The sequence below is a fragment of the Macaca thibetana genome, chromosome 8 (assembly GCF_024542745.1).
Source record: "Macaca thibetana thibetana isolate TM-01 chromosome 8, ASM2454274v1, whole genome shotgun sequence".
Taxonomy (NCBI): Eukaryota; Metazoa; Chordata; class Mammalia; order Primates; family Cercopithecidae; genus Macaca; species Macaca thibetana.
This window is the reverse complement of record NC_065585.1, coordinates 41,004,363-41,027,318: the sequence shown is the minus strand read 5'-3', so window position 1 is coordinate 41,027,318 and position 22,956 is coordinate 41,004,363. Positions and strand designations below refer to the sequence as shown.

The 22,956-nt window shown below is 35.2% G+C and overlaps 1 protein-coding gene across 50 annotated transcripts in view; it reads left to right on the top strand.

Moving 5' to 3' along the window:
- Positions 1–22,956, top strand: part of RIMS2 (regulating synaptic membrane exocytosis 2) — a 752,308-nt gene that overhangs the window by 619,169 nt on the left and 110,183 nt on the right. For 28 of the 50 annotated variants that reach the window (XM_050800643.1, XM_050800641.1, XM_050800634.1 and 25 more), the window contains one exon: positions 21,455–21,696. The exons of the other annotated variants lie outside the window; for them this stretch is intronic. In XM_050800643.1, the coding sequence (XP_050656600.1) occupies positions 21,455–21,696 (242 nt within the window). The remainder of the gene's footprint in view (positions 1–21,454; positions 21,697–22,956) is intronic. 50 annotated transcript variants of the gene reach the window in all.

The following is a 22,956-nucleotide window of genomic DNA, read 5'->3' as shown; positions in this document are numbered from 1 at the left end:
GTAAACATGTAACCTTGAATGAGTTACTTAGCCTCACTGTGCCCACTTTTCTCATCTATGTAATTATGATGATAATAATAGTTCCTCATTGAATTGTTTGAGGATTAAGTTAAAACTAGCAAAGCACCTACAACATACACCACATAGTAAACAGTGATAAATGTTTGCAAAAATAAAAATAAAAAAGAAATAGAAATATAACTTTTGCCCTCAAAGACAAAACTTATACATGAAATGCCAGTACTTACAAAATCATGTACTACTAATTTAACATTACTGGGAATGAATACCAGCTTGGTAACTCATCCGTTGCCAACTGATACTGACTATGCCCAAAAGCAGCATCTCATTTCCCAAATGCAGGTCACAGGGGATTTGGATCTATTCCGGAGTAACACTCAGCAATTGCTTCATCAGAGTATATCTTAACTCATGTAGCCTAAGGTTCTATAAACAACAAATAAATTTTTATCGTATTAAATGACATTAAGCCACTCAATTGAAACAGGTGAAACAGGGAGTTTCTTCTGAGGCAATTTGAAATGATAACTAATTCATTGTACCTAGGGAGATCACCAAATCTGCTAATTTTAGAAGTGGGAATGATCTAGCACTAAATTTAAATTCTTCCCAGTCACTATCTGATCCACAGGGTCATACAGCCAACATGGGCAAGAATGATGAGTACGTCCAGTTTTGGGATGGTGGGGTATTTATAAATTCCTCTGTGCTGATGAGTTGGATATTTGATCAAACAATTGCCAAAGGCCTTTACAAGAGTAATACTTTTTAAATAAATAATGAGTTTTACTTTCTAAACTTTGAGGAATTAAGATACATAAAAATAATCTATCTCTTACATAACAAAATAAATAGTATTGTTTAACTCCCAGCTGTGCCCCCATTTCATTAAATTTTTGTTTTCTTCAGTATGCTAGACTGAATTTAAATTAAAAAACAGTTACACCTGTTTTAAATAGAGTGGCTAAATATCTTTTACATTTGTAAGAGGAAAAAAAATGTATTTGTTGTTTATAGAATCTTGGGCTCAATGGGCTAAGATGTGACCTAATTTGCAATTTCTGAATGTTATTCTAGACTAGATGTAAAAATAATTTCTTCCTTCAATTATGCCTTACATTTTACTTTAAAAGTGGCTGAAGAATACAGTGGTACATTTTAGACTAAATTGTTTATATGAAGGGACAAAAGTGAGAGTTAAGAATAAGATTTTATGGCCAGACACAATGGCTTATGCCTATAATCCCAACATTTTGAGAGTGAAGCAGGATAGATCCATTGAGCCCAGGAGTTCCAGACCAGCCTGGGCAACATAGCGAGACCATGTCTCTATTAAAAATTAAAAAAAAAAAAAAATAGCCACGTGTGGCAGTGCAAGCCTGTAGGTCTAGCTACATAGGCTGAGGCAGGAGGATCACTTGAGCAAAGGAGTTTGAGGTTACCATCAGCTCTGATAATACAACTACACTCTGGCCTGGGAACGAGCAAGACCCTGTCTCAAATAAATAAATACGATTTTAAAACAAATCAATAAAAACATTTCTCGACATCCTGCTGTAGGCGTTAATTGTCTGCACATTGTTGAGAGTATAATCTAAATATAACCTGTGGTTCCTGGAAGATGGAAGGATTAGATTAAGTGGAAGAAGGAGGAAACTGTGCCAGATAGGGTAATGCATTCTGTATCATCATAGAAGCAGAAATGGGTTCATCATCAGACAACAGCTTGGCCTATATAGAACTGAGGACTGTTGTGAAACATACAGATGGGCAGAGGAGATTTGTGTGATTTCTTCATTTCTTACTGGAAATTCTTTATTATTTGATGTCTTTACCATTCACTTGGCACTTGCCACGTTTTGCCTTGGGATTGTTTTTTCTTTATGCTTCATCTAGCAATCTAGGTTATAAGTGACTTTAGAACAAATGTTGTGTCTTGTATTTCTTTTTTAATTAGCATAGCATTGACTCTAGTGCCTTATACACAGTAGATGTACAAATAATATGTGTTAATTGGTTCACATCTATATATTTCTAAAACATTTATTATTCAGCTGAAGTAACACTGACAAAATATACAAATGCCATGAGGGCAAACAATTGCAATAGAAGAATTTCCATAATGGATATATAGTAAGATCCTGAGAAAACACTGTAATTGATATCCAAAAATTCGCTATGTCAGATGCAATGTGGAAATACTAGGTTCATGTAATGATCTGGGTGAACTGTATGCCTAGCAGTCCTGGGGCATACCCACTGCCCAGATTCCAGCTACAATTTGACGCCACCTGGTGGCAGTTTTCGACCCTAGTAAAAATACCCAAAATAAAAATGATTCTGAATCCTGTAGCTGACTGAAACTTTTAGCGTAGTGGCAGAAGTCCAGGTACCTCTTTCTTGGTTTCCCAAGCCTATGGAAGAGGATTGGGGGACCTACTTTCCATCTCCCAGTTTCTCAAAATGGGCTTGGGAGCCTTGCCATCCTCACCACATCCCCCTCGTAGGAGATGAGAATTTTAACCCACCAATTTGCCAACAGGTGCTTAGGCAGAAGATGACAGCAAATTGGCAAAAGTGTTATCTAATTTCACATTACTGTAGAAAATGTTATTGCAAAGTTTTTCTGTATATACAGTAGGCATAAAAGAAAACGCATCAAAGTTATCCAAGCTGGGCGGTGGAGATTAGGTAAGACTTCACAGAGGAACTCTTATTCAAGCAGAGACTTAGTAAACCAAGGGGCCATGTGCAAGAATGGTATTTATTAAAGAGAAAAAAGCAAATGTAAGGGCACATAAAACTGAAATTATGCAGGTATTTCAGATAACAACATATAGTTATGTGTTTCTAGAGCATTTAGTTTGAGAGGGAAAAAAGAAGGAGGTGAAGTCAATGTTAGGCATAGGTCAGAGCATTACTCATTTTGTGGGCCATGCAACGGAGCTTCTGTTTTATTCTATAGATGAAGAAGTCATTAAAGAAATTCTCTCAAGAATTTTATCTATAAAATATTACTATGAACACATCTTTCTTATCCATAAAATAGACATCATAGTATAATAGCGCCTACTTCATAGAGTTGTGTAAGTTAAAGAGAAAATGTGTGAAGTATTTTGCATAGAGTCCAGCATAGATTATTATATAAATGGTGGCTATTAGCATTATTATTAATATTACTATAATTAATGATTGGAGTGGGCAAGGCTAGAGGCAGAGATAGGAAACTAAACCAACCTCAACTTGGATAGAGAGAGTAAGGATAAAAGAACACATATCTTAAATTTCTTGGATTCTGATCTGGGCAGTTAGATGGATGATGATGTCCCTCAGGTAGTCTGAGGAGGAAATATATATGAATGCATGCATATGTTAATACAGTATTTAAAGTAAATATGTTATATTTGATGATACGTAGACAATTTGGAATAATCAACTAATAATCACTTCATTCATTCACATGTATATGAAAATGAAATTGAGTTGGGTTTCTTTACCCTTAGGAAAGATGGTAAGTGGTTGGAAGCAATCATGCAATTATTGCTCTAGCAGGTGCATGATACATTAAGCTAAAAACTATTTTAAATTTGTGGAGGAGAGAAAATTGAATCTTTCAAAATAGGAAAATAATGGTGAATAAGGGGAAAGGCAAGAAAGAAAAACATATGCACAGTGGATGGCAACTAAATTTGACCGAGGCAGGAACTGAAGATTGGGGTTTATTGGGAGTATTTCTGGCAAATACCTTTGTGTAAATTAGATTAACTTAAAACCAAAGAGAGTGATTTACATTAAAAATATAAGCACTACAGAATTTAGAAAAGAAGTAAACAATGGGATCCAATTGCCATTTTTATGTTATTATTGTGATTATGAAAGAATGTATGGAAGATGAGAGGATAAAGATTCTAATACTTAATTGTAGCTAGTAATTTTCTAAATTCATAAAATACATATTTTCTGTTTCAGTTACAATCAAATGCGTATACACATTCAAATAATTTTGAAAGTTATTCATTTTCCTTGTCTTATTTTCTATGTTAAATAATTAGAACTAAGATAAATGCATTTTAGAGTATTCATTATTTTCATGGATGGAATATTCATGTTCTTTATTAATCTAAGCTTATTCATTATTATTTTAAAATTCTGCTTTGCAGACTTTCTTTTTGGGTCATTTTATAATTTGTCTTTTGTAACAGAATTAGATTATATTCCATAATATCTATTTCCTTAAATTTACAGTTGAAGAACTGAGGTCAGAGAAATCAATATCATATGTCTCAGGGTATATGCTGTATATGCTATCTAGAGCTAACGTTGGAACTCCAGTCTCATTAGCCTAGGTACTTACTACCTACATTTGCTAATCATTTAAAAGCATAGAACTACCTTTTAATAGGCCAAATACTTGAATTTCCAACCTTTTTTCTGACCTGCTCTATTACAGGAGGGAATGAAAGCAAAAATGTTGACCGGGTAGACAGAGATAAAATAAACCTCTGACGGTAGGTGTTATAAAATTCCTGACTAAGGGATATAGGAGGACAGATAAGCACAATTACCACAGCATATCATACCTATATGGTAAAGTATTATGGTAACATAAAAAGCTGTATGGTAACAGCTACATGCAGACAGTTTTTACAGGTCTGAAATAATTGAGCAAAACAAAGGAGTGACCTGAATGTTGTTTACTAAACATCAAATGAAGACTTAGTATTTTTTCACATGGCATGTAGTTTGTATTCTGTAAGTCTCTGCCAGCAATTCTCAAAATGTGCTTGATGCATCTGTACCATCAGCATCACCCGGGAATTTGTTAGAAATGCAGTTTTCAGGTATCACCCCAGACCTAATGAACCAAAAAGTTTGTGTTTTAACAAGCCCTCCAGGTAATTCTGATGCAGGCTAAAGTGTGGCAACTCCTGCTCTAAGCTAAGGGGAATTCGTATTCATCTTCTTATACTACTGGTAAAGTTGGTAACTAAAAACCTAAGTTCTAGTTTCAGACTGCTGGGTTCCAATGCTAGCAACAAAACTTTCAGCAAACTTCATAACCTTTCTGCCCTTCACATTCCACATCTGTGTTTGTACCATTTTAAGTGAAGTATGTAACATGTGAAGGTGCTGAGTTGGAAAAGAGCTTGACATTTTTGAGAAATTTAGAAGAGGTTACTGTGGCTAAAGAGTTGTTCACAAAGACAAATGGCTTGACATTTAGGTGAAAGAGAAAGGCAGAGACCAGATCTCCAAAATCTTGTAGGACCCTATTAGAGAAGAGAGTGGGATCCTGAGGTCCTGTGGAGGAATTGATTTTTCCAAAGAGAAGGGACACTTTTTGTTACAGGCAGAAGAAACAGAGGATAGGGTGCAGAACAATTAGGTTTATAGACTGGTATTTGGAAGATAAGGGAATTCCTTCTGATATTTCATATTATATGGATTTTGGATTTTTCCCAAGTACAATGAGAAGACACTGAAGAACTTTAGTAGTAGACTGCCATAAAATGATTTGTATTTTAGAAAAATCACGTGGCTTCTATGTGGCGAATGAGTTGTAGTTGGAACATAAGCATGTAGGATGCTGTTGCAGTAAAGTAGACAGAGTGGCATGGATTTCAATGGTCAAAGTCTGGATGGGGAGAAATGGAAGGATATGTAAAATATTTTACAGATAGAATTTGTAAGACTTAGTGATAGATTAGGTGTGGGGATGAAGGAAAGGGGGAAATCAAGGGTGCCTCTGGATTTTTACCTTCAGCAACTACGTAAATAGTTATACTCTTTACTGAAATAAGGAACACTGAAGAAGGAATATGTTTGAGAGAAAAGATTAAATCAATTTAGAACAGATCAAATTTGTGATATTCTGTGTAACATCTGAGTGCTTGTTACAAGTAGGCAACTGGGTAGATAGTTCTGAAGTTCAGAAAGAAGCTCAGCCTACTACTTAAATTTGGAGATTATATATATTTACAAATATCCATTAATATATGATATATAGTATCATGTATCATACAAGGAGACCTCAAAAGACTTTGTGAAAAAAATGGAATTAAAAGCTAAAAATTTTTTTAAATAAATGTTATTTCTCAACACAAGCCCCAGCAAATTCAAGATACTTTGGGGCCAGGCATGGTGGCTCACGCCTGTAATCCCAGCGCTTTGAGAGGCCAAGGCAGGTGGATCTTTTGAGGTCAGGAGTTCAAGACCAGCTTGGCCAACATGGTGAGACCCCATCTCTACTAAAAATACAAAAATTAGCCAAGCATAGTGGTGAGCGCCTGCAATCCCAGCTACTCGGGAGGCTGAAGTAGAACCGCTTGAACCCGAGAGGCAGAGGTTGCAGTGAGCCAAGATCGCACCACTATACTCTAGCCTGGGCAACAGAGTGAGACTCCGTCTAAAAAAAAAAAAAAGACACTTTGGAAGTGATAATACCAGTGAATTAGTTTATCCGTAAGAAATTTAACCATGTCACAGCAGTCTTGTTTACGGTATTAACTGAAGAAAAATAGGTGCCCTTTAAAGAGTTTTTAAGATTGGGAAACAAAAAGAATTCAGAAGGAGCCAAATCAGCACTGTAAGGTGAATGGCTAATGATTTCCCATCAAAACTATTGAAAAATTGCCCTTATTTGATGAGAGGAATGAGCAGGAACATTGTTGTGGTGGACACTTCTCTGGTGAAGCATTTCTAGGCAGTTTTTCTGCCCAGAAAAAAGCTTTGGCTAACGTTCTCAAAACACTTTCATAATAAGCAGATGTTGTGATTCTTTGACACTCCGGAAAGTTAGCAAGCAAGATGCCTTGAGCATCCCCCAAAAACAGTTGCCATGATTTTTGCTCTTTGCCAGTCTGCTTTTGCTTTGAGTAGACCACTTCCATCTCTCGAATGTCATTCCTTTGATTGTGCTTTGTCTTCAGCATCGTAGTACTTAAGCCGTGTTCTGTCTCCTATTATGGTTCATCAAAGAAATGCTTCAGGATCTTGATCTGACTTGTTTAAAATTTCTGTTGAGCCAGGCGTGGTGGCTGACGCCTGTAATCCCAGCACTTTGGGAGGCCAGGGTGGGTGGATTGCTTGAGCCCAGGAGTTTGAGACCAGCCTGGGCAACATGGCAAAAGGCCATCTTTACCAAAAATACAAAAAATTAGCTGGACATGGTGACATGCACCTGTAGTCCTAGCTACTTGGGAGACTGATGTGAGAGAATCACCTGAACCGAGGAAATCAAGGCTATAGTGAGCCATGATAATGCCACTGCACTCCAGCCTGGGCAACAGAGTGAGACCCTGTTTCAAAAAAAAAAAAAAATCTGCTGGGCGCTGTCGCTCATAGTATAATCCCAGCACTTTGGGAGGCCGAGGCAGGTGGATCACGAGGTCAGGAGATGAAGACCATCCTGGCTAACATGGTTAAACCCTGTCTCTACTAAAAACCCAAAAAATTAGCTGGGCATGGTGGCGTGTGCCTGTAGTCCCAGCTACTTGGGAGGCTGAGGCAGGAGAATGGCATGAACTCAGGAGGTGGAGCTTACAGTGAGCTGAGATCGCGCCACTGCACTCCGGCGTGGGCAACAGAGTGAGAATTCATCTCAAAAAAAAAAAAAAAAAAAACTTGATTGAAAGCTCTGCTTTTGTCTGCAGGTAATCTGAATCCAACAGGTTTGGCACCCATCAAGTGGAAAGTTTACTCAACTTTAATTTTTCAGTCAGAATTGTGTAAGCTGAACCAATTGAGATGTCTATGGTGTTGGCTATTGTTTGTGCTATTAATTGTTCATCTTTTTGATTAGGGCACAAATAAGATTAACTTTTTCCTCACAAATTAATGTGGATGATCTACCACTGGGGGGTTCATCTTGAACATATCATCCTGTCCCTTCTTAAAACAAGTCATCCATTTGTAAACTGCTGATTTCTTTGGGGCATTGTCCCCATAAACTTTTCATAAAATATTAGTGATTTCACCATTTTCTACCCAAACTTCATCCTAAATTTGTTGTTCTTGCTTCAATTTAAGCAGAATTAATGTTGCTGTGAAAGGGGATCTTTTCAAATGGATGTCTTATCCTTCTTAGTACCTCAAAATAGATCCTATTCAGACATGTTATAACAAGTTAGTATGAGCTTATTTTTGGTGCAAAAAAAATTTGAAATTCATGAAGTTTTTTTCATAATATGAATTTTCCATGAATTTTTGAAAACCTCGTGTATATGGTGTAAGGGAATTTCATCTGATAGCTTCTATTTTCTCTATGAAATGTAATGAGAAGTCTGCAGAGAGGAAAGCAGAAGCTGAGAGGTTTGAATAGCATGAAGAAGGTAGGTATGCACTCCTTATTGTATGAGTGGGGAGAACATGTATGCTATAATTTTGAGGCCAATGTTAGTGAATTATAGTGGAGCAACTGCTCTGCTGAATTTTTTTCAAGAATGCTGATATGGGCCAGGCATGGTGGCTCATGCCTGCAATCCCAGCACTTTGGGAGGCCAAGGCAGGCACATGGCTCAAGCCCAGAAGTAGTTAAGACCAGCCTGGGGAACTTGGCCAAACTTCATCTCTATAAAAAGAAAAAAGTAGAAAAAATTCATCAGGTGTGGTGGTGTATGTCTGTAGTCCCAGCTACCTGGGAGACTGAGATGGGAGGATCACTTGAGCCCACGAAGTCAAGGTTACAGTGAATTGTGATCGCACCAGTGCACTCCAGCCTGGGTGCCAGAGTGAGACCAGGTTTTTAGGTCTCCCAACCTAAAAAAAAAAAAAAAAAAAAAAAAAAAAAAAAAAAAAAAAAAAAACTGCTGAAATGTTGAGATGTACACAGAGAAGCAGCATGTGGTAGGATTTATCAGGCAGTTCAGCCAGTTGGATGTCTTATGAGGAGGGATACTCAGAAAGTTTAAGATATTTGCAAAAGAGTGATTGAAATGATGGGCTATGGAACCTAAGTTGGTTAAGTATAAGTGAAGAGGAAGGGGCTGATATTGGGAAAAAAGTGGAGGGCTCAAGGTTCTCATAATGTTGAAGAGTAAAGATAACTAATTAATTGAGCTAGAAGGAAAGGAGACAGAAAGCCTTGTAGCAACCTTATGGATACTGTTGGGGTAACGTTCTGGATAATGTTATTCCCATTTTATATAATATGGAGACCAAGGCATAGAGACTACTTTGATTATTCAGTTACAACTTGATTAGTGTAGCTATATCTTGAATGTGAGTTTTCTAATTAAATTCAGTTGGCTTACCAGTAGATAATTACTCTGCTTATTAAATATACAAATCATCCATATACTTTGTTCAACACTTTTGCCATAAATGTGTTCATGTTACAGTGGCGACGTTTTTGATGACCCATTTATTGTCTATCTTATGTCTCTACTCTCACTGAGCATTTTTATCCAATTGTAATTAACATTTAGCTAGAAGCAATAATACAGCACTTAAATTGTCATCCTTAACGGACAAAAAGGGGTGTATGGGAAAATCTACATTTTGGAGTTTTGGAATGTTTTCTAGGGATAATCTAAGGAATAAAGGGAATTTCCAATGTTAGTAATTATTTACCAACAAAACTGAAGAGTAAATTTATTCATGTGGATTGTGTATAGCATTTATGCCAGAAGTGTATAACTTTTTATTTAGTGCCAACCATAATATTTGACATTTTGTAGTTAATAAATTAGTCTGTTCATGGAATCAACCTAAATGCCCATCAGTGATAGATTGGATAAAGAAAATGTGGTACATATGCACCATGGAATGCTATGCAGCCATAAAAACGAATGAGATTACATCCTTTGCAGGGACATAGATAGAGCTGGAGGCCATTATCCTTAGCAAACTAACACAGGAACAGAAATTTAAATACCACATGTTCTCACTTATAAGTGGGAGCTAAATGATGAGAACACATGGACACAGAGAGGGGAACAACACACGCTGGGGCCTTTTGGAGGGTGAAGGGTGGGAGAAGGGAGAAGAACAGGAAAAATAACTAATGGGTACTAGGCTTAATACCCGGGTAATGAGATAATCTGTACAACAGATCCCTATAACACAAGTTTACCTATGTAACAAACCTGCACTTGTACCCCTGAATTTAAAAGTTAAAAAAATTCGACTGTACTCACATATTAACAATAATCTGAAAATTAACAAATAAATTAGTCTATGAAATTAAATTTACTTGTATATTCATTATTATCAATCATCTGCATTCCAAGATTATTTTATGAATGGTTTTTATTGAATTACATATTTTTCACATTTGAAATTACCAAAGGTATGGGGATTATTTGGCTATATGAAATCTGAGGGACTGTTTCTTCGAGGCCACAGACCATCTCTGGTTATATAAAATAGCTGCTTCTTCAAATAAATCTAACAAGTTTGTTTCTATTTTTAGTAAAACCTTAATGCCTCCGTGTAATTGTAAATATACATAATAATTAGAGCCAACATATCTTAACCATATTCTAGACGTTGTGCTAATTGCTGTATATATGTTACCTCATTGGGGTTGCTTCGTTAATTCATGAGGATTACCTCATCACAACCTTGAGAGAGTTACATTTGTTTTAAAGATAAACTCATTTATTCAACAAATATTTGCTGAACACTTACCATGTGGCAAACATTATTTTAAAACCTACAATTTACCAATGAACAAAAGAGGAAAAGTCTTTGCCCCATTTAGCTTACAATCGTGTATATAATAAATAGATGGCATAACATAAATAGCAGAAAGGTATACAATCAATAGAAGATACTTAGAAGTGAAGCATAGTTTTATTCTTGACATCCTCACTGAATAGATTGCCTTGTTTATTTGTTCATTTGTAGGTTTGTTTAATGAGATCACAGACGTAACAATGCTTCACATTTGTGTTAGAAATTCTACATGTTAGAAAAAAATGATTCACCCTTTCTTACAATCCAATGATACTCTTTTAATTATTTTTAAATGTATAATAAATTATTGTTAACTATAGTCACCCTGTTATGCTTTCAAATACTAGATATTGTTCATTTTATCTAATCATATTTTTGTACCCATTAACCATCCCTATTCTCCCCACCTCCACCTCGCCAGTACCCTTCTCAGCCCCTGATAACCATCATTCTGTAATCTAGATCCATGAGTTCAGTTGTTTTAATTTTTAGCTCCCACAAATAAGTGAAAACATGCAAAATTTGTCTTGCTGTGGCTGGCTTATTTCACTTAACAAAACATCCTCCAGTTCCATCCATGTTGTTGTAAATGATGGGATCTCATTCTTTTATATGGCTGAATAGTACTCCATTGTATGTGTGTACCACATTTTCTTTATCCATTTATCTGTTGATGGACACTTAGTTTGCTTCCAAATCTTAGCTATTATGAATAGCGCTGCAGTAACCATGAGAGTGCAGATATCTCTTCAATTTGGGTGTATATCTCACAATGGGATTTCTGGATAATATGGTAGTTCTATTTTTAGTTTCTTGAGGAACCTCCAAACTTTTCTTCATAGTAGCTGTACTAATTTACATTCCCACCAACGGTGTAAGAGGGTTCCCTTTTTTGCACATTCTCGCCAGCATTCATCACCTCTTTTCTCAATAAAATCCATTTTAACTGGGGTGAAATGATATTTCATTGTAGTTTTGATTTGCATTTCTCTGATGATCAGTGATGTTGAATGCCTTTTCATATACTTGTTTGCCATTTGTTTGTCTTCTTCTGATAAATTTCTATTTAGATCTTTTGCCCATTTTAAAATTGGATTATTACATTTTTTCCTGTTGATTGAGCTTCTTGTATATTCTGGTTATTAATCCCTTGTCAGATGGGTAGTTTGCAAATATTTTCTTCGATTCTGTTCGATTCTGTTCCATTGGGCTATATGTTCCATTTTCTCCGATTCTGTTCCATTGGTCTATGTGTCTGTTTTTATTCCAGTATCATGCTGTTTTGGTTAATAGAGCTCTATAGTATAATTTGAAGTCAGATAATGTGATTCCTCCAGTTTTGTTCCTTTTGCTTAGGATAGCTTTAGCTATTCTGGGTCTTTTGTGGCTCCATATACATTTTAGGATTATTGTTTCTATTTCTGTTTAGAATATTGGTATTGTGATACAGATTACATTGAATCTGTAGATTGCTTTGGGTAGTATGGACATTTTTAACAATATTGATTCTTCCAGTCCATGAACATGGAATATCTTTCCGTTTTTTGTGTCCTCTTCAATTTCTCCTGCCAGTGTTTTGTAGTTTTATTATAGAGATCTTTCACTTCCTTGGTTAAGTTTATCCTAGGTATTTTATTTTATTTGTAGCTATTATACATGAGATTACTTTCTTGATTTCTTTTTCAGATTGTTTACTGTTGCCATATAGAAATGCTACTGACTTTTGTATGTCAATTTTATGTCCTGCAACTTTCCTGAATTTGTTTATCAATTCTAATAATTTTTTTGGTGGAGTCTTTAGGTTTTTCCAAATATAAAATCCTGTCATCTGCAAACAAAGATAATTTGACTTCTTTCTTTCCAATTTGGATGCCCTTTGTTTATTTCTCTTGTCTGATTGATCTAGCTAGGACTCCCAGTATGATGTTGAATAATAGTCGTGAAAATGGGCATCCTTGCCATGTTTCAGATCTTGCAGGAAAGGCTTTCAGCTTTTCCCCCTTCAGTATGATACTAGCTGTGGTTCTATTGTGTATGGCTTTTATTGAGTTTACGTATGTTCTTTCTATACCCAGTTTTTTGAAGGTTTTCATCCTGAAGGGATATTTAATTTTATCAAATGCTTTTTCAGCATCAATTGAAATTATCATATGCTTTTTGTCCTTCATTCTGTTGATATAATGTATCACACTGATTGATTTACATATGTTGAACCATCTTTGCATTGCTGGGATCAATCCCACTTGGTCATGATGAAAGATCTTTTTAATGTATTGTTGAATTCAGTTTGCTATTATTGAAGATTTTTGCATCTTAAAACCATGACATGTGCATTCTAACCACTGTATTATTTGTAATATTCTCTTGAATATCTTTCTCTCTCTACATGTCATAATTTTTACCCACCATTCAAGACCCAAGTTTATAAAGCTTTTCTCATCTCTGATTCTCAATAGTATCCTTCCCTCTAGTGAAATTTCCTAACACTGGGTTTATGTCCCTTTTCTCTGTACTTATACCTTTTCTTTTGCTAATTTGTATAAGCATTTTCACTCATATTTGTACCCCTAAAGCATATGCCCCTTAGATCATAACTATGTCTCATGCCTTATTTATTGTTCTTATTGACCACAGGGCCAAAGCTACCATTTGCCTAAATGGAGGCTTTGCACAATTTAGAAAAAGTGGCACCTCTAGGTAGATAATTAGAAATGTATATTTGCTTTGAACAGAACAGTTAGAGAAAACTCCCTTTTTATGTGAAAAAAACAATGTATTCTTCCTTTTTGTCAATTTCAGCCCCTATATGCCAGAGCATGGAGGGCAGGTACCATTTTAGCCCCCACTTGTGTCCTTGGGACCTAACACCAAGTAGATGCAAGGTAGATGTTTGCTAAAGGAATCAATCAATTTGTGGCAAGATGTTTACTATGGTTTAAATTAGCTGAGTCCAGAAATGTTTGAACTAAAAATTCAAGGAGAAAAAGAAACAAAATGGAAACCAGGTCATCTCTCTAAGGATGATTAAAAAAAAAAAAAAAGTAGCTGAAATCATCAGAGAAGAGATACAGTTTTTGTAAGATACATGTTATAATGAAGACATTTTAAAATCATAATTTTTGTATACATTTTTATCTTAAATCCACAGAGAAAGCAAATGACACCTATTTTTTAAACATGTACATTTTAAATGTAGTTTTTGTGTTTAATTGTTTTTAAGGAAGAAAAAACACAGCTAGAGAGTGTAGGGACATATAACTAGCATAATAAAAGATACTGAAAATTTATCCTTTCATAATAGACAAATGATTAGGAACCATGAGCATGGTGTAATAAACAGAGAAACATATGCTTACGATATATAACATAATACATTTAAAATTTTTCTTTAAAGTAACTTCCTTCAAACTTATGGTGGAGGGAGAGGTCTATTATTCAATAATTTGGTAGATAATTTATAAATTCAAGAGATAGTAAAGGTTCAATATATAGACAGACTTAAGAGTTTAAATGAATTTTTTTATGTTCAGTTAATAAAGGAATATTCCTAATTTCCTTAAAGATTTAGCCTTCATAAATTTATCACTTTTAAGGAAGATAGCCATGATCTCTCCAGAATGCCCTTTGATGTTATATTTGGAGTCATAATACTGAGCTGAATCCCAAGTCTCCTGATACAAGAACCTGTGCATTCTAAGTTCTCACAGTCTTTGGGCAGCGCTGATGTAATACTTGAATAGGCAGTTAAATATGAGTAAGTCATGCAGGCCGTGCATTTGTCCCCACACAGGTAGGCCTTATCCTATCTACAGTGCTCACCTTCACTTCATTCCATTTATATTTAGTTTTGTAAATTTTCTCCAACAAACATTCTCATTCTTGCCTCAGGATATTTGCACTTGCTCCTCTCTAAGCTTAGAACACACTTCTTTTATCTGACTGGGTTCATCATTCAGAGCTCAGATCAATTGTCTCCTCTTCAGAGAGGCCTTCCTTGACAACCTTATTTAATGTTGTCCCCAAACTTTTCAGTCCCTTGTTATTTTATTCCATCTTATTTTCTTCAGATCACATATCACTATCTAAAATTATCAATTATTTACTTGTTTACTGTCTTTCACTATGACAGTATGAATGAAACCTCCATGAAACAGGAGCATTCTGTCCTTTTCTATGCTATACCTCTTAATTTTGAGAATAGTGCCTGCTACATAGCCTACTACTTTTAATTTATTTTTATTTATTGCAAATAATTTTTTATTTTATTTTATTTTATTTATTTATTTATTTTGTGATGGAGTTTCACTGTTGTTGCCCAGGCTGGAGTGCAATGGCATGATCTCGGCTCACTGCAACCTCTGCCTCCCGGGTTCAAGGGATTCTCCTGCCTCAGCCTCCCGAGTCGCTAGGATTACAGGTGCCCGCCACCACGCCCAGCTAATTTTTGTCATTTATAGTAGAGATGGGGTTTTGCCATGTTGGCCAGGCTGGTTTCAAACTTCTGACCCAAGGTGATCCACCCGCCTCAGCCTCCCAAAGTGCTGGGATTACAGACATGAGCCACTGCGCCCGGCCCAAAGTAAATATCTTTTAAATAAGAATGTCCAAATCCTAGGAATGTGACATGTTAAAAGGGAGCAAACTTTAAACTAAGAAACAAATCGTTTTTTTAAAAAAGAAATATTTAATACATTGGAATTTTTGGCATTAACAAGCTCTTGGGAAAGGAATTTTGAAAATTACAGGCCTCCTAGATGCTCCTTAAATTATCCCAAATAAGCAGTGACCTACCTTGTGACCCCTGAAATACTGCTTCCTGCCATGAGACCTAAGACGTAAGAAGGTTAAACATAGATTAATTACTAATGGCTATAATCAAGGCAGATGTTTTTGACTAAATGTACGTTGTTAATTAGCCAGATATTTCTCCCTAACCCTGGACATTTTGTGGCATAGACACAGACACACACACACACGCCCTCTAATACGTTTAGATACTATACTAATACATTCAAGCATATTAACATAATGTATTTATATATAGTACTTGCAATAATGTTAAAAATACTAAACTTTACATTTCTGTCATCTCCAGAAGTCAAAGAATTAGTATGAAAAACTCAGTTTTTACATACTCTTCAAAGAGAGGTTTTCATTTAACTAAATTAAGATTTATTGACATTAGAGTTGACCATTGGAATTTCAGTTGTAAACCAAAACCAAGTTCTTATGCAGCCATATTTGTGTTTTACATGCTGATACTTGCCAGCAAATTAATCAAAGAGACTATGTCATATCATTTTCGTATCCCCATATTTGTCATAATAGGTGTTCATTAAATCTTTGTTGAATAAATGATTACTAGTTTACTAGCCTAAAATCATAGATGGTAATTTGAGTTAAAGTGAAATAAAGTTTGTTATGTAGTAAATTAGGATAATGATAATTTTAGCTACCACATTTTAGGAAAGAAATGGTATTTAATATAGAGAAGTTTTTACATAAAAGGAGAACTTTAGACAGAAGCCAGATTTTGTTGTTGTTGTTGTTGCTTTTTTTTCCCCTGCAAAGAACATGCAAGAAATGGCACTTTAAAATCCAGACATCTATCCAGTAACTGCCAACTGGTGCGATGAAGTATGAGTTATAATAGTAACAGGTATTCAGTTAATTTGTGGCACCTGGCTGAGGGAGCACAACAGTGGGAAGAATAAGGAAGTAAGCCTTTCAAGATAACATGTTTAGGAGCTTGACCAGTCCTACTGGGTTTGTTTCTAATCTACCAGAATGCTATTGTCTTCAAACTCTTGAACACTACAAGCCCTCTCTATCACCACTTCCTTGCCAAAGGTGTTATAAATAGTTTCACTCCTGGAACTATCTCTGTCTACTTTCTATCCTTCAATGTCTTTTCTGTCCCTGTGCCACAGTCCTAATACTCCATTGTATTAGCTGTTAGGCCTCCATAGAATCACCCCAGTCTTTCATTCCTTGGTAAACTATTTCCAGACTACCTTCTCAGCTCTAATATGATGAAATATTTGTTTTGGCATGACTATGCATTCTTAAGACTCAGAATTTGTCTTTGTCTCATCTTTGCTATTTATTATCTTGAAGCCAAACCACTTAACCTCTATTCATTCAAACCTATCAATGAAAACTTTTGGCCCTATAGCATATAAACTTCATTTAATTTAATCACATCTTCCAATAATCCCTAATATGCTATTTATGTATTTGGGGAATACTCATATTTCACTTGCTTTGTAGTTATTTGTTACTTTTCTCCTAATGATTGACAATACTAGATTTGCCTTTTTCTTTAACCATTCAGGATACAACTTTTCAACAACTATAATTTTGCCATAAATCAGTCTCTTGTATTGGAAGTTTTATATATTTAACTTTGATAATACTAAATATATACAGTTTTTATTGTTTTTCTAAAGCCAAAAATTATAAATATGCACAAAACAATATTTAGAAATGTAAAAACAGTGTCCCTTTCTAAAACTGAACACCCTATATCAACACTCAATATGTTGTGTAGTAATCTGTTAGGATTAGCTAGAAATCCATACTGTACCTTTAACGCCTGACATGAACTAATGTGGGTTGAATAATTTGACTTACATAAAAGAAGAAGCGATGTTGGTCCTTGATTGCTTTTTTCATTTGTCTGTTTTAGTTTTTTTTTATTACCAACACTTTTTATGTTTATTCTGGAAAAAACAAAATAGAAAAAGACAAACTTTTTTTTTAAAACATAGCTATCAACCAGAAAAAATTAAAATGACTTTTAGCAGACTGGTCACAGTATAACATTTCATATTTTTGGCTACGTACATTTATATTTTTCCCCTAAAAATAAAATTTTTCTGAACACAATATTTTATTTTTCGTCATACTCTCTTCATTCTCCTTTTGTGCAGATGACTGGTACATCATCTCATGAATCTAGGCTTCTCAAATTACTTAGTTTAGCACAAAATATTTCTTCTTTTTTTATAAAACTATTTTTGGATTTCTGTCACTGGAAAAACTCTGGGATGTGAATTTCCCTATGTCCCCTCGTAGTAGGGTGAATCCATATTTAATACATACGTCACCCAAAGCTAAGTTACAAATATCTGCTTCTCCCTCCCCATCCCCCACCATCAAGAATATCTTTTTATGTCCATAAACATTTATATATAACAGCATTTTCAAAAGTACATTGTCTTTTATTGATGAACATAATTTATTTAAACACCCACTATTGTTGGACATTTGTGGGTTTTCTCCCCTTGTTTTTATTTTTTATTTTTTTTGCTATTATAATCAATTTTGCAGTAAATATCATTATAGCTAAATCTGTACACATTGCTAAGTTTTCTCTTGTGATAAATTGTAAACTAGAATTGCCAGGTTAAAGGGTAGGCTTGTTTTTTTTAAGGCTTTTGACATATATTGCCTAGTTGCTCTTTAGAAATCTATCACTGAGATCTCACCAGAAGTATTGAAATATACTGTATTTCCAAACCCTTATGAAATTTCTCTTTTAAAACAATTGCTAATGTAATACATCTTTTCCTAACCAAATTGAGCATTTTAAAATATTGCCCATAATTACAAATTCTTTACTACAAAGTATTTCATAAATCAAGAGTCCCAAAACTTTAAAAATTTTGGTAACTTGTCACCAGACACGGTGGCTCACGTGTGTAATCCCAGCACTTTGGGAGGCCAAGGCAGGAGGATCACCGGAGGTCGGGAGTTCAAGACCAACCTGACCAACATGGAGAAACCCCGTCTCTACTAAAAATACAAAAAAAAAAATAGCTGGACATGGTGGTGCATGCCTACAATCCCAGCTACTTGTGAGGCTGTGACAGGAGAATCGCTTGAACCCAGGAGGTGGAGGTTACAGTGAGCTAGATTGTGCCATTGCACTACAGCCTGGGCAACGAGAGCGAAACCCTATCTCAAAAAAAAAAAAAAATGGTAGCTTGTTTTTTTACATTTTTTGCTTATAGTTTTAGATGATGTCCAGTGAAGAAAGAAAAGGAACCCTAGCCGCAACCTTTCTCTCATCAAAACAAACCACTCTAGTGCCACTATTCATAAACTCATCCCTGGTGATCTCTAAGTTCAAGGAAATAAAAAGAGTATCCATCTTATAAAACTTTTAATAACCCCTTTTGGGCCAGGCTCGGTGGCTCACGCCTGTAATCCCAGGACTTTGGGAGGCCCAGGAGAGAGGATCCCTTGAGTCCAGGAGTTGAGACCAGCCCTGGCAACACAGTGAGACTCTGTCTACCCTGCCCCCGCCCCCAAAAAAATTAGCCGGGTGTGCTGGCATGCACTGTAGTCCTAGCTACTTAGGAAGCTAAAGCAGGAAAATCACTTGAGCCCAGGTGTTCAAGGTTACGATGAGCTATGGTTGTACCACTGCACCCTAGTCTGGGTGACAGAGCAAAACACTGTCTCTAAAAAACAAATGAATAAAAATAAATAACTCCTTTTGTAAATAATGCTTTATTAAAGTTGTTAGGTTGAAGAGAAGTGTACTTGTTTCAAACCAAGTTCTCATTAAAATATTATCTACAAAAAGATGTATCAGTTCCAATTAGTATTTTATTGTAGTATCTTACTTGATTTTGGTCAAGTTCTTTATGGCCTTGATATTCAAACATAAAAATTCAAATGCAAAAATCACAAGATACAATTTTGTGAGTGTATCTTTGACATCCTTGGTAATTAGTAGATTAGGTGGCTCTTTAGAAAAGTATATGTTTTTAGTGAAAATTTCTTCTTCTTTTTTCTGAGACAGGATCTCAGTCTGTCATCAAGGCTGGAGTGGAGTGGCACCATCTCGGCTCACTGCAACCTCAACCTCTCGGGCTCAGGTGATCCTCCCACCTGTGCCTCCCAAGTAGCTGGGACTACAGGCATGTGCCACCATGCCTGGCTAATTTTTTACTTTTTTGTAGAGATGGGGTCTCACATGTTGCCCAGGCTGGTATCAAACTCCTGGGCTTAAGCAGTCATCTTGCCTCAGCCTCCCTAATTGCTAGGATTACAGGCGTGAGCTACTGTGCCCACCCAAAAATTGCTATATAACAGAAACACTAGTTTATTCTAACTATGGAACATAGGTCATAATATAAAGCCTTAGTTTCTGTTAAACTTTGGCCCTTTTAAACTATAACAAGCCTTGTCTTTTTACTTTCTATCAAAATCAAACAAAGTTGAAAATTATCAGTTCAGGATATTACAGAAACATATTCTCTTCTCTTTTCTCTTCTCTTCTCTTCTCTCTCTCCTCACCCGCCTGTGCCTTCTCTCTCTCTCTCTCTCTCTCTCACACACACACACACACACACACACACACACACACACACACGGACTCTCTCTGTCCTGTTTCTGACTATGTATGCCACATTTTTTCTTAAAACGAATGTGAGGGATATAATAGTATACTTCACTATATATATTTTTTTAATTTCACACTGGGTCTTTTCCCTCTTAAATACTTGGAGAAGATATTACATAGGTTAACAAAAGTAGTATGTGGTCCTAGCCTTTAACCAGATTTTACTCTAGGATAGAAAACACTTTTTTTTTTTTTGGAAGACCAAGATATTGAATTAGATATAAGAGTTCACCTCAATAGGTTAGTTTTCTAATTCTCATCCTTTATGTAATGTTTAAAGATATTTCTGTTTCTTGATTCTTATTCTTTTTTATTACTTTATATATTAAACATTCATTATCAGAACCAAAATAAAACTTTCCCCAATACTGAGTCAAAAATTGATGTGTAAATAAGTCTTTTCATTCCTGCAAAACAGACTTCTTCTCTCATATTCCTCCTAGGTTTATGGGGACTAGCTAGATAGCCTGCTTCCAGATTCTTCACTTTCTAATCTACCTCTACCATACCCCAGAAATCGTGGAAAAATCCAAAGTCATTTCTTTAATTACTCCCAGTTGCAGTATTAGTCTTGCAGTAGATTATTAATCAGCTCACATGCCTCAGTGATTCATTGATTGCTTTCTGGTGCACTGTCTGGAAAACTGCTAATGATTTTTCTTTCTTTCAAAAGAATGCAAGAAGGAAATCTTTCTTTTCTTTATTTTTGTAATATAGATTTATATCAGTAATGATGAAATTAAGTAAAGTAAAATAAAGTATTTTTTAATTCAAAGCTAATGAAAATAGCAAGTCTTTTTAGAAAATTTAACCATTAGTAGATAAACTTTATTATGAGAAAAGTTACAGGGCCACTCTCGAAATGGATACTATATTATTGGCCTTTTTTTTTTTTTTTTTTTTTTTTTTTTGGTAAAATTTTCCCACTTGTCTAATTTCTTTTTGAAAGCAACAGTAAAGTACAGAAGAATGTTTTTGTAAACTTCTCCCTTATGTTGTATGCCTACCTAAAGGCATACTTCCACTTGCAGGACAGCATAGTGTCTTAAATGAACCCACTGATTTTTCATGAATTTTTTTCCTGTGATTATGCGAACTTGCACCTTGTCTTTGACAGTAGAAATAAAATCATAAATCTGATTTTGCATATTTGCTGTAAGGTTGGCCCAGAGTAGCAAAGCACAAAATCAAGACCATGGTACTTGAAATTTTTTAAATCCTAAAAATATATTCCATTAGATGATATAATTTAATTATACTCCAAATGTTTTATCTAAAATGCATTTTCTGTCTTTTCCTTTTTACTCTTGTCCTCACTTTTAATGATCCATCGGCTGACAGTGTCTTTACATCCAAAATGCAAAGCAGACAAATGGGCATATCAGGGAAGAACATGACAAAAAGCACCAGCATCAGTGGAGACATGTGCTCACTGGAGAAGAATGATGGCAGCCAGTCTGACACTGCAGTGGGCGCCTTGGGCACCAGTGGCAAAAAGCGGCGCTCTAGCATTGGTGCCAAAATGGTAGCTATTGTTGGTCTGTCACGGAAAAGTCGCAGTGCTTCTCAGCTCAGCCAAACGGGTAGGAATTTTAATGTTACTTTTAACTTCATATTTGAGTTGTCATTACAAGGTATATTTCTTTTCTCCTATTCGTTTTATTGCAGTAATATGTGGATGATGACATGTTCCAGAGGGAAAGGGTATTTTAAACTAGTTAACCTTTCTGAGATCAACAATGATGTTTTTTCCAGTGATCAATGAGCCTGCTTCAAAATGAACCTTGGCTAGTGTTCTTAAAATGTAGATAATGTCTTTCCTCCTCAGGGAAGAGTTATGCTGTGACACCCAATTGCCAGTTGCTGATCCTTTGTAAAGATAATCTGAAATGGGGGATATTTGCTTTTCTTTAGGTTCCTCAAGTTGGAACCAGCTAAATTAATTTCCATTCCCAGCAAGATACTGTGAAGATGACTCCTCATATTTTGTGTGAATAATACAGTTCTTGTATTGCTGACAACCCAACTTCCTTTTCAGTTTGTAAGCAACATTTGCCAGTAATGTCAATTTTCTCACTGCAATTTTTATTTCCCTGTTAAAACTTCAAACAGCAATATTCTCCAGCAGCAGGGATGGAGGAATTTTCTGCTGACAGTGAAGATATTCAAAGCTTTGCTACTTTAAAATTCAGTTGCTAAATCACATCTGCAAAAACAAATTATAGACAACACTCCTACTCAGAAAAGCCACTGTTAGCAATTAAGAAATTTGTGAATCAGAGCGATGTCTTTTTTTCAAATGGGTGTTGATAATTAAACATTAAATCCTTGGTATCTTGGAAATAATAGCATATCTTCTACTTAACAAACAAATGCATGTAATATGGTGTTTCTTTTATTGCAAAATAAATTATAGGCAGCTGGATTAAATCTAATTTATGCTTGACTACTAGGACTCTTGTACATAGAAGTCAGATATAAATCTACAGCACAAAATAATTTAAGGTTACTTTAATTCTTGGACCCGGCTAATCTTGATTTTTACAAACTAATTGTAATTCTGGGAATTTAGTCTTATTTAACAATATTATGTTGAAATAATTATTTGGTGGTATTTTTTATATTCTGATTGTAACTAAAGATATTTAAAGTGATTTTTGTTATAGGATTTTTTATTTGTTGTTTTAAAATACTATTTTGCATTTGAATGTATAAATAGAAGTTTAATTTATGGACAGTGGACATACAGATCATACTTTAATGACTTAAAATTGTTAATATTTATACATAATTAACTATGTTGTGCTAATATGATATATGTTGGCCTTTTGAAATTGAGATTT